The sequence below is a fragment of the Microtus ochrogaster genome, chromosome 5 (genome assembly GCF_000317375.1).
Source record: "Microtus ochrogaster isolate Prairie Vole_2 chromosome 5, MicOch1.0, whole genome shotgun sequence".
Taxonomy (NCBI): Eukaryota; Metazoa; Chordata; class Mammalia; order Rodentia; family Cricetidae; genus Microtus; species Microtus ochrogaster.
Genome location: NC_022012.1, coordinates 48,770,523 through 48,782,918, shown reverse-complemented (window position 1 = coordinate 48,782,918; position 12,396 = coordinate 48,770,523). Strand labels below are relative to the sequence as shown.

Here is a 12,396-nt window from a genome sequence, read left to right as displayed (position 1 = left end):
ATTTTAGACAGTGTGGTGAACATGGTTTTCGATAAGAATACGGATACTCCAATGTGGGTCTCTGTCTCTGTCTCCTTTCATCGCCTGATGAAGGTTAATATTCATGAGGGTACCTATATGTTTTTCTTTGGGTTCACCTTCTTATTTAGCTTCTCTAGGATCACGAATTATAGGCTCAATGTCCTTTATTTATGGCTAGAAACCAAAATGGTCCTTGGACTTCCCATAGGGCAGGGAACCCTGATTGCTCTTTGGGATGATGAGGGAGGGGGACTTGATCGGGGGAGGGAGAGGGAAATGGGAGGCGGTGGCGGGGAGGAGGCAGAAATCTTTAATAAATAAATTTTAAAAAAAGAAAAACCAATAATAAATAAATAAATAGATAGATAGAATGAAAAAAAAAGAATACAGATACCTTTTCTCCAAAAACATACAATTAGGCCAGTACTGTCCACCAAAAGCGCCCTTCCCTCACTGTCCCTCAGCGTCACCTGTCTCATCTGCCAAGTGACTGTCCATGAGCCAAGTAGGGACAGTTCTGTTTCATGGCACAATCTCCCCTTGAGTAGCTTTAGGGACAGGGGAGGGGAGTCTGGTGTCTGCTTCTGTGGTTCTGCAGCTGTGAACTTCCTCTCCATGGTGACTTTGGACATTTGCCTTTGATTTCACTGCTCAAGTGTATCAGTAGATTGGCTTAAAAGATGACTTTCATCTCACTGGAGCTGTAGATTAGTTTTGTGAGGTTGTAAGTCTTTCGGAGGTGAGTCTGCCAGTCCCTAAATGTGCTTGCTGTCTCTCCCCTCTCTGACTACTAACATCTTTTGACTTTTCTCTCAATGGTGTATTCTAGTGTTCAGTATAGAATTTTTTCATCCCTTCACTAATATCCACTTCGAGAATTTTGTTTGTATGCTATTGTAAGTGATGGTATTTAACATTTTTTGTGTTTCAATTTGTTTGTTGCTGAGCTAAAGAATACAATTACCTGTTTTTTATATATTGGTCTTGGGTCAAACAATCTTTTCCTTATTCTAGGGATTAAATACAGGTACTTGAGTAGGCTAGGCAAGAACCCTGCTATTGACCTACCTACCGCCCAGACTTACTTTTGCCTGAGAACAAGGTCATGCTAATGCCTGGGCTGGCCTTGAACTTTTAATCCTTGTGCCTTAAGCTCGCCAAGTGGCTGAGATAGGGAATGTCACCAGGCCTGCTTCAAATAACCCTAAGGAGTTCACAGAGTAGTTGTCCTGGAGTCTTGAGTTTGTTTTGTTGCCACTTGCTCGTTTGTTGGCTCATTTATTAAGCAGGGACTTGCTAGGTAGTCCAAGCACTCACAGCAATCCTTCTGCCTCAGCCTCCTGATGGCAGGGATTTTGTGTCACATGCATGACCACTATTTATTCTTTTGAAGTTCTGGGGAATGAAACCAGGACATTGCCCGCAACCGGCAAGTGCTCTCTCACCACCAAGTAGACTCTCCAACCCTCATGTCAGGTCTAGCATGTGTGCCCTTTTGAATTTCCTATGGACGAAATCACGTCATCTGTACATAGTGACAATTTTATTCCTTCCTTTTCACTTATCATCATCGCAATTATTATTATTAATAATAATTATTTTTATTGCATTCTCACCCAGGTTAGGAAAACCTTTTCTGTCATAGTGTTGGACAGAAATGGCAATAGTTGAGCTAGGTTAGACCCCGATCACCAGGCATAAAAAGAACAGAACATTGTGTTGTAGAGACAGGTCCTGTTTTGTTCCTGATCTCAGCAGAACAGCTTTAATGTTAAAATGTTTACAAAACATTTTCTAGGGGCTGGAGAGATGGCTCAGAGGTTAAGAGCATTGCCTGCTCTTCCAAAGATCCTGAGTTCAATTCCCAGCAACCACATGGTGGCTCACAACCATCTGTGATGAGGTCTGGTGCCCTCTTCTGGCCTTCAGGCATACACACAGACAGAATATTGTATACATAATAAATCAATAAATATTTTAAAAAAACATTTTCTAATTCTAACATTTTCTTTGCATGTGCACACAGGTGCACACATACTGTTGTTCTTTTTTAAAAATTGCTGCAAGATCCCCGGTGGCAGTAGGCAGCAGAAATGCTGTAGGTCCCAAATGGTGGCAGTGGGCCATGTGATGGCAGGCAGCGGGCCCTGGGATCAGCCAGTCCCAGGCAGAGATGGCTGCTGGTCCCCAAGCAATGGCTGGTTCCAGGCAGGGAGACACATGGCGGGCAGGCAGAAGACAGAAACATGGATAGACACGACATGCAGGGTGAGGTTGAATGTTTATTCAGGGGGTTATGGAGGAGGAGGGGTGAAGGGGGGGACAGAGAGAGAGAGAGAGAGAGAGAGAGAGAGAGAAGAGGAGAAAGAGACGGAGAAGGGGGGAAGCAGAGAAGTGGGGAGAGAGGCAGAAACAAAGCTGCCTCTCCGAGAGGAAGATGGAAGAGAGAGAGCGAGCTCAGGCAGGAAGCTGAAGATCAGCCTGCCTCAGCGGATGGGGAGGGGATGGGAATGGGTGTGGCTTGTCTCTTAAAGGGACCAAAACCATAACATTCCCAGGTCTTCCTTATAATAAAAAGCACGCACGTCAAGGAAGCAAAAAAGGAAGGGCCCAAGATGGCAGCGGGCAGGTCAGAGGTAATGGGAGTGGGCATGGCTTGTCCCTTAAAGTGACAGGAAAGCACAACACATCCCATGACTCACATGTGAAGGGCTGAGGTCAACTTTCAGTTTTTCCCTTCCGCCTTATTGAAGCGGGACCTCTCTTAATTTTGCTGCCCTGCATGCTCTAGGCTAGCTAGCTACCCACGAACTTCTGGGATAATTCTCTTATCTCAACCTCCCACCTTACTGTAGGAGCATTGGGATTACAAATGTACACTACCTAGTTTTTCAGGGGTTCAGGGGAATCGAACTTGGGTCATCAGGCTTGCTCAGCTAGTACTTTCACCTGCCGTGCCTACCCCAGGGCCTATGCTCTATAGCTTAGTGCTCAGTATGTTTGCTACGGAGCTGTTGAGGTATTCTTCACTAGATTTAGGAAATTCCACTCTGTGTTAATTTTCTAGAGGGTTTTAGTCACTTAGTGAAAATGCTGGTAGGAGTGGGGAGGGTGGGAGTGACAGAGAAAGGTGGGAAAGAGGCTCACAGGAGTAGCTATGAGCCAGGCTAGACCTGTCCACCAGGTTTCTAGAGTTTGTTTTGCTCTGCCTCCTGCTGCTTCCAGCAAACGCTGATCATTTGAACTCGTGTGGATTCCTCTCTGACCAGTTCATCCCCTCAACAACTCCCATGGCCTCAATCACTGGAATATTCTAAAAACATTGCCCCAGAGTTCTCAGTGCTTGCTGTCTGCAGGGAGGCCTTGAGACCATTGGTCCTGAGCCCTCTTCGCCCTGGTTGACTTACCGCCTCCGTCCCCAAAGGCTATGTGCTTCTATGGCTCTGCCTGTCAAGCCTTTCTCCATGGGTCTCATCTGTGGGACCACACGCTTCCTGTCCCCTATAGCTCCAGTGAACCCTGAACTCCTCCCAGCCAGGCCCTGTCTTGTTCTGATCTGCGCCTAATGTCAGGCTGGGCCTGTGAACAGAGTGTGGCCAGTGACCGCTTTTGAATTAGATAACATTGGAGGACAGGAGATAATCCCACACACCAGTCAAAGTGTGTTTCATGCATTTGTTTTATATAATTTTATCCTTTTTTTTTTTTCTAAAAGGCAGTGGGTTTGTTTACCCTCTGACTGGACCTAGGGAAAGAGGAACTTTTCGGCTCCTCTCGGCCTTGCCCACAGCGCTGCTTCAGCTTCTGGAGATGCAGGGGTGTGGGAGTATGAGGAAAGGAAAGGTGTCAGAATCTTGTCCTGAGATGGCTCTTCCCCTGGTAGTCAGGGTTTCCGGCTGCTCTCACACCCAGCACGGGGTTCACTGGGAAGATTTTCAGTGTTTGGTTCTGTTGAGTTGATTGCTGTCTAGTGTGGAAATCTGTCATCGCTCAGAAGAGAAGACTGTGACCTTGAATGGTGGGCTGTGGTCTTGACCTTTCCCACAGACACGATAAAAAATGAATGAAACACACACCCTGGGTGGGTAGAGAGATACAGGAGAACTCAGAGAAGGGAGCAGTGAGAACGGGGTGGGGCAGACCTGGATGGGAGGTGGGGACGGAGGGGGTGGGTAACCTGTTGATGAAGGCTGCCTGCTGAGCAACAGGCAGGAGAACAACCGGCTGCTGGCTGCGCAGAAAGGAGAGGTCTGTCTGGAGGGAAGGTCACAAGCAGCAGCACAGGAGGGAGAATGTCTAAGTGCTGGGTCTCAGAACCAAACTGGGTGTAAACCTGAGGTTTGTTACTCAGCACCACGCGGCAGTGGATGAGTTACTCTGCTTCCTCTCTACAGACGGCGATGAGAGAGCCCCTCATTAGAGGCAGACTGTGGGAACGGAATAAAGTGCCCTGGGTAAAGCTCCGGCCTGTGTACCCCAAACCATCCACCTGGGCACGACTGTCTTATAATCGACTGGCAGTTAGGGAGCAGAGGCCGGGAGGGGGAATGTCGCTGGCTGAGCAGGAGTGGACAAAGAGGTTAAGAAGCACCATGGGATGTGCTGGCCCAGCAGAGAGGGACTTGGGCAATAGGCTGAGGAATGGGTGACATAGTAAGCATTTGTCCTCAAAGGCTGCTGGAGGGTTGGGGGGCCCTGCTTCATGGCTCCGACAAGGGCATCTCTATCACTGTGCTTGCTGCTCAGGCCTCTCCAGCTGTGGCCTGGGAGTGTGGTTCAGTCTGGACCTGACTTGCCTCTGCAGAATTAATCATCACTGCGGGTGGAGAGAATGTGCCCCCGGTGCCCATTGAGGAGGCCGTGAAGACGGAGCTGCCCATCATCAGTAGTGCCATGCTGATAGGGGACCAGAGGAAGTTCCTGTCCATGCTGCTGACTCTGAAGGTATGTCAAGGGCCCCGGCTCTGGGGTTGTATGTAGCAGGACGGTGGTCTGCGGTGTAGCCCAAGGTGCTCCTGGCATTCAGTTTTATCCTGGCGTGGGTGGAGATTCCTCTGCCCCATGGGCTACTGAGACGATCCTTCCACTCGCCAGTACATTCCAGTTTGCAGAGGTCTGGCTGCCCACCCACACGCCCGGGGCCTCAGCATCACAGCCAGGGAGGAAGACTGGTTCCTGCTGAACGGGTGCTGACATCACCAGCCAAGGTTTAGCCCTCCGCCCACTGTTCCTTCCACCACTCCTCGGGACAAGCACAGGACCTTGCCCACCATAGACATCAATCTAAAACCGAGTCCACAGGAATTCCCACCTTGTTCCTGTGACATCCTCCCAAACCAAAGCGTGGTTCTGTGGAGAGGGAGAGACCCTCATCTGTCTTCTTTTCAGTGCACGCTGGACCCAGAGACATCTGAGCCAACGGACAACCTGACAGAGCAAGCTGTGGAGTTCTGCCAGAGGGTGGGCAGCAAGGCCAGCACCGTATCCGAGATTGTGGGGCAGCGAGATGAGGCTGTGTATCAGGCCATCCAGGAAGGGATCCAGAGGGTGAACGCGAATGCGGCAGCCCGGCCCTACCACATCCAGAAGTGGGCCATTCTCAAACGTGACTTCTCCATTTCCGGTGGAGAACTGGGTAAAGTTTTCTTTTCACAGTTCCTGGGGCTGTGCGGGAGGGCAACACCCATGGCAGTGGCAGTGGGGAGCCTGTTAGGAAGTAGCCATGCCAGCAGAAGGTGTCAGACAGGGCTTTGGACGGCATCTGAGCTGGGTGCCTCTGATTGTGTTCGTTTGAAAATGTCACTTTCAAATCCACTGGATGCAACCACCTTAGATTAGAAATACCAAGAGGAAAAATTGTGTCTGCCCTGAACATATGCAGTTTTTTAATCCCTTAAATAATAATCCTCACAAAATATTTACAGTGTCTTAGGTATCAAAAGTCATCTAGAGACAACTTAGAAGCATAAAGGAAGACAGGTTGGTCCTGTGCAGATACCTGTCATTTCACACATGGGGCCAGAACACTGGACTCTGGTGTTGGGGTAGGGAACTCCCAAAACCTGTGAGCATGGGATGAGTGTATTACACATGTGGCAGAACTTATCAGTATCAACAGGAAATGCTTAGCTTTGCCTTAACCATGAGACTATTCTGTTGAGTGATAGTACAGCCATTGGGTACACACCATAGCCTCGCGGGTGTCAGGGCTGCAGTGAGACCGCTATAGTCTGTGACATCAGCCACATGGCTGCTAAAAGCATAGAACCATCTGGGTCACAGCCCAAGCCCATAAGAGCCTGTGATGCAGCCCCACGTGGCCAGAGGAATCTCTTAGCTATCGGGCATCTTGGGGTGCTCATGGCACAGGACACTGAGCATGGCTCCTTGGTGAGACTCTCAAGGTGAGACACACATTGAAAGTAGTCACACTGTCTGCAGCAATGCTCTGCTGTATCAGAGATGCTGGGACTATAGAACCAGATTTGTTCACACTAAATGCACAGGCAACTGAATGGAAGGTGTCTTCTCTAGACAGCTCATAAAGACCCTAACCTTGATGTTTCTAGTTGAGGGTTGAGTTATGCACACACAAAAAAACTTTAAGTTACCCAGTACCTTAAGTTGAAAACTGATTTGAAATAATTAAATATGCAAACAATAAACATTATCTCCTGTTGACAGAGGTTTCTGCCCCATCCGGTCCCACAGCCATTCGGTCCCAAAGAAACACACAGAGGTCTACATTAATTATAAACTGGTTGGCCAAGAATCGGGAGCGACTGATCCGAGTGGCCAGTCTGGGAGTTTTCCGCCATACTAGTGGGCTGAGTGGTGAACACTGGAGCTCAGGATGTACTTGTTGCCCACTCTTATTAACTGATCACTCAAACCAGCTCAGCGGGCAAGACTTCAGTTCTCAGTCAGCAGACCTCCGCACAGCCGCGGGCTTACCCAGGAATGATCCGAGGCCTGAGACGGAGGCCATGTGATTGCACCATCATTTGCAGCTGGTGCTCTGCATGCACAGGTCCCACATCTATGGATCTAATCAGATCAAAAAACTTTAAAAAAAATTATGTTACTATGTAGACCCCCTCCCTGATTCTTTTCCCCAGTACTGGGATTGACTCTAGGACCTCTAACAGGCCAGGCAAGAGTCTACCACTGAGCTGTCTCCCTGGTTCTTTTCTTTTTCAATTTTGTGACAAAGTCTTACTAAATTGTCCAGGCTGGAGGTCCTGAACTCACTGTAGCTCAGGCAGGCCATGAACTTGTGATCATCCTATCTCAGCCTCCTGAGTAGCTCGGATTACAGGCCACAAAGGCCTGACTAGGCAGACATTTTTTCCCATTATATAAACACTAGTTTATTTACATGCCATTCATACTGCATTTGATATTCTGAGCAGTCTAGAGATGGCTTGGAGTGTATGCATTTGCATAGGTTTTGTGCAAAAGAAAGGATTTGAGCATATTCTAGCTTAGGTATCTGAAAAAGGTTTCTGGACTCACACACCCATAGTCTGAGAGATGGGTATGTTCATGCAAGGGAAAATCAGCTGAGGATCATGTTGGGGACACTACTTCATTATGTAATGGGGAAAAAAAAAGTCACTTCTGCTCCGGAAAGTGGCACTCTGCCACCTCCTCTGTATCCTATTGGCTGCAGACCAGCCCTAGTTCACTGTGACACAGGGAGGCTCAGGGGATAATGCTGAGGGACTCTTGCTTCAGAGGCTGGCTGGACTGCACACCCTGCTTCTCTGACTTACTTCCTGTCTCCTGTGAGATCTGTCTTACTTTTCTACTGCTGTGATAAAACACCATGACGAGGTAACATAGAAGTGTTAAATGGGCTTACAGTTTCAGAGGGTTAAGAGTCCACAATAGCAGGGCAAAGGCCTGGCAGCAAAAACAGCTGAGAGATATCTTGAAGATAGCACAAATCTTTGAAACCTCGAGTCTACCCCACGACACACCTTCTCCAAGATCTCCTAACCCTTCCCCAACAGTTCACCAACTGGCAACTAAGTGCTCAAACATATGAGCTTTTGGAGGCCATTTTTACTCAAACCATCTTCGCAAGTCATCATAGGCTTCACTCGTTTCCTTCAATTTTTGTTTTAGGCCCCACTATGAAACTGAAACGGCTCACAGTCCTGGAGAAGTACAAAGACATCATCGACTCCTTTTACCAAGAGCAGAAACAGTAGTCAGGGGCCATGCTCCTGCCAACTGCTAGAGGGAGACGGCCTGGTGTCTCCCCGCCGGGACGCAGGAGCCTCTGACAAGCGGGTTTCACCCCTAGTTCAGGGCACAGCACTGATATCTCCAGTACCTTAACCATTGCTCCTGCTCAGGTGTCAGAGACCACTCTCCTTCTGGAAGAGAAGACTGTTATTTTAGCCTCAGTCCAGGCAGACTTACAAGGTTCTAGTCCTCGGAACAGGTCTACCAGGGCTGGCTGCTGGAGAGGGAAAAGGTGACAGCCCATTACTAATGTGTGCTGCAGAGACAGCAGTCACAGCTTGCCTAATGGCCTCACTTAACTCTGGCATCTTCTTGGACGCTTGTACCAGGCTCTCCTCCACTTTAAACACAATAGGCTTGATGCTTAACAAACTGCTCCTGCCTATGTGGCTGTATTTAATGTGTAATTTTGAGTATTAAACCTTTTAACAGACCTGCAACAAGTACCTGGTGTTTTTTGTCGACTGGGCAGGTGGGACAGAGCGTGAACAGTTAACCCACGGAAGTGAGAGTTAACCATTAGTGTATCATTAGTGGCCTACAATACACAAAGGTGCAAGATGGGGTCAGGTGGAACGTTCCAGTTAAAGCAGCCAACTCTATTACCACCTATTACAAGCTAAGCCAAAATGCCTTAAGGCACCTACCTGACCAGGAAAGAGGCAGAGAATGCAAACATCTCAGCAGTTTTTAAATTCTTTATTACTGTGAACCCAAAGCCACTGGTAACTACAACAATCCAGTAAGACAGAGAAAGCAGCAGTTGAAAGTAAAATACAGATTTTAAATCTGAATAAGAGCTTTAAAAATGACCCAGATGGGGAGATCTGTTGTTAAGAAATCCCCTTGTGACCTGGGTACATTATACAAAGCCATGGGTTTGCAAACTGGTACAAGGGCTGAGGGAAGACAGCTTAACTTTGGTGTGGGCCAAAGAGTAGCATCATGCTGTGGTGCAGAGCTGAGGGAGGGTGGGGATAGGAAGCTGAGGGTCAGAAGCTGGTAACACGAGCCCCAGTCTGGGCTGAGTCAGCTCTGCCTCTGCAGTGGGGTCTTTTGTGGGTGCTACTGGGGCAGATGGCAGTGACTGGGTGTTCTAGGGGAAGTGAAGGGGCAGCTATGAAATATAAATCGTAGCCAGCATCCCACGGTCCTAGACTACAGCTGAGAGAGGTAGCCAAGCCTTTCCAGTGTCACCTGCAGCACCAGCGGAGTGTGGCTTCCTCCCAGGGCCACACAGGAGTCATTTGCAGTGGCTGGCTCCCCAGCTGAGGGGCGAGTTCAGGGGTTCAAATGCTTTCTTACAATGTGTCTTCTAAAGAGAAATGATCTTCCTTAATTAAGAGTTCTCCCAAAAAAATAGTGAATCTCAAGATAACAAAATAATCTAATACACAGGGCATCTGGGGCTTTGGCTCAAGGATTACCTATACGTTATTAACAAAATTACATCGTTCATTATATATTTCTTGGAGCTTACATTTTTATTAATAATTCATGTACAGGACAAATATTTTTATTTTCCATATTGCTAAGAAATATACCATTTTTGCTGTGAACTTTCCCAAGAAATTCCTTTTGAGCCCATTCAGTTCTAGAATAATGTTATCTTGTGCGATTGTTAAAACCCTGTTTAATTCTCAGTATGTTTTCATAAACCAAAAAACAGGGCTTTTGTTAAAAAGTTAAATATTTTCTCTTATTAATTCTGTATCATAATATTTACAGTTGAGGAAAAACTACTTTGCCTGAAGTGTAAAATGGGTAACAATGGTAAATGATACAGTTCACTTACAGTTTACAAAAAAAGGTTTACCAGATAGACAATAAATACAACAAGCACTTGGGAAAACCCTCTGAATGCAGGCCGGAGCCTCATGTGCATCTGTTGCAAGGGTTTTGTTAAGAAAAGGCCGGATTTGAAAATGTACTCTGTCAAGAAGCAAGCAAACCAATGGCGGGCGTCCTCGAGGATTCCAGGGTATCCTGAAGTGACTGACAGCAGCAAATCCACCTGCAGAGGTGCTAATCTAAGTCCTTTACTCGGCGGCAGATTTCTTCTGTGAAGTCAGAGCACTTAGCGTTGCCTCCCAGGTCTTTTGTTAAGCTCTGAGGAAAGGAAAAAGCAAAATTAAACATCCATCACCACTACACTAAATTAAGCAAAGATAATTTCACTTAAAGCACTCAGTAAAATAGGAACTGAGCAAGGTACCTGCCTACTGATGTCCAAGAGACCTACCATAGGAGGCCTGGGGAAAACCCATGAGGTGTGTACCCCAAAACACTGCCAAGTTAGGCATGATGGTGCACCGCTATAATCCCAGCACTGAGAGAGGCTGAGGCAGGAAGACTCTTGCAAGTTAAAAGCCAGCCTAGTCTACACATCGGGTTCCAGGCCATCCAGGACTAGACAGCAAGACCCTGTCTCAAAACAACTCAGCACTGTATTTGAGAAGGTGCAGCAAAGAAACTACAGAAATGGCCGCTCCATTACGGGAATGTTTTCATTGTGAATAACAAAGAGGAAAGGATCCAGAAGCATCTGGAAGATTAGAGCAGAGGAAAAAAAGACATACTGGACATGTCCAGGGCTATCTTTGAGAGACATGGGAGAGCAGGAGAGAACAGCAGCAACAGCAAGGGAGAGAATAGCAGCAGCGTGATAGGGAGGTGAGAGGGCCCAGACGCTACTGTGAGGGCTCTGTGATGTACATGGACTGATATGTAACCACAGAGCATGTCACAATGGAGACCCGTATGTCCTTCCTGCCAGAGGCAAGAGAAATGACTTTCTGGAGAGAGAAGAAGTTTCACTAGTTCCCAAGAAATACTGGATTTTCATCTAACCACCAGAAGTTCTACTGTAGTCCAGGCTGAGTTCATTTCTGCATATACAGACTGCCTGAGAGCTAACAGACACCTCTCAAGGATAAGGCCTTTCCTGGAGCAGGGAGTATTCCAGAATTTACCCTTTGCTCAAACTATTACTGGAGAAAATACTGGTTGGTTATGACAGTCAAATGAAAGCAAATCTAAGCAAAACATCTGAGGGGAAATTTTAAAGCTCAAAAAAATTTGTAAGACACGATCTGATCTATTTTGGTATTTGGAGGCAAATAGCATGAAAACATTTACACAGCTAAGTCCTAACTTTAGGAGAAGTCTCTACCGTAGCCAATCTGTTTTCTACCAACTCATTTCCTCTTCGCTGCAAACATGTTGAGTTCCCTCCTGTAGAATAGCTACATGCTACAGAACACCCTGTGTAATCAGGCGTCTTTCTGCTCGGCTCTAACACAGACTTGGTATAAATAACAAGGTCTCATATCCGCTAAACGATGTCAGGCTATTAAAAATATGTTTGCACTCCTTATGTGTTGGCCATAAGAAGTAATTCCTAGCTCTAACTTTCAGAAGGGTCCAGCTTTGAGGCACTATGTTAAGATCATACTAACACCAGATTGCATACTAACACACCAGGCCAGCGGGATGCGCTTGTGCCTTTATCTGGCTCTCATGTTTTCCACTGCAGACTGCTGCCCATCAGTGCCTCTTTACTCTTTCAGAGGAAATATTCAGATCCTCCCCCAGAAAAATGCATACATGAACACATGCCTAACTTAAGCTCAATCTGGGAGTCCACATTAAGAATCCCTATTTAACATCAAATCTTTCAGGGCTCTATTTCCTTTCTATGGAAGAAACACCATTTACCCAGTTTACAGTGGTCTAGATTACAGATACCTTTCCATCCTTAATAGTAGCAAAACACGCAGCCTCGATTTTGGCCGCGTGGTCAAAGAGTCCCATGTGGCGCAACATCATCACGGCACTCAGCAGAAGGGCGGTGGGATTGGCCATGTCCTTGCCTGCAATGTCCGGGGCTGTTCCATGAACCTATGGCAGTGTAAGAAAACAGCATCAGCAGGAGGGAGACGGGAGCAGGCAGCCCTTCCTGGTCTTAGCATGCGCCCAGCATGCACCAAGTTCTGAGCTCAATCCCCAGCACCAACAAAAAAGAAATGACAGCACAGACTCTTGAAGAAGTGAAAAAGTGTGAACAATCCACGGACACATGTGAAAAACAGTGTGGACAATCCATGGACATATGTGAAAAAC

The 12,396-nt window shown here is 47.1% G+C and overlaps 2 protein-coding genes across 4 annotated transcripts in view; one reads left to right on the top strand and one right to left on the bottom strand.

The window, feature by feature from the left end:
- Nucleotides 1–8,714, top strand: part of Acsbg1 (acyl-CoA synthetase bubblegum family member 1) — a 60,398-nt gene extending 51,684 nt beyond the window's left edge. For both annotated transcript variants that reach the window (XM_026779297.1, XM_005347375.2), the window contains 3 exons: nucleotides 4,826–4,965; nucleotides 5,410–5,656; nucleotides 8,152–8,714. In XM_026779297.1, coding sequence (XP_026635098.1) covers nucleotides 4,826–4,965; nucleotides 5,410–5,656; nucleotides 8,152–8,237 — 473 coding nt within the window. In that variant the 3' untranslated portion in view covers nucleotides 8,238–8,714. The remainder of the gene's footprint in view (nucleotides 1–4,825; nucleotides 4,966–5,409; nucleotides 5,657–8,151) is intronic.
- Nucleotides 8,715–8,954: 240 nt separating this feature from the next.
- The window catches only part of Idh3a (isocitrate dehydrogenase 3 (NAD(+)) alpha), a 23,399-nt gene continuing 19,957 nt past the window's right edge, over nucleotides 8,955–12,396 (bottom strand). For both annotated transcript variants that reach the window (XM_013346282.2, XM_026779171.1), the window contains exons 10-11: nucleotides 12,022–12,174; nucleotides 8,955–10,383 (exon numbers count right to left, since the gene is read on the bottom strand). In XM_013346282.2, coding sequence (XP_013201736.1) covers nucleotides 10,300–10,383; nucleotides 12,022–12,174 — 237 coding nt within the window. In that variant the 3' untranslated portion in view covers nucleotides 8,955–10,299. The remainder of the gene's footprint in view (nucleotides 10,384–12,021; nucleotides 12,175–12,396) is intronic.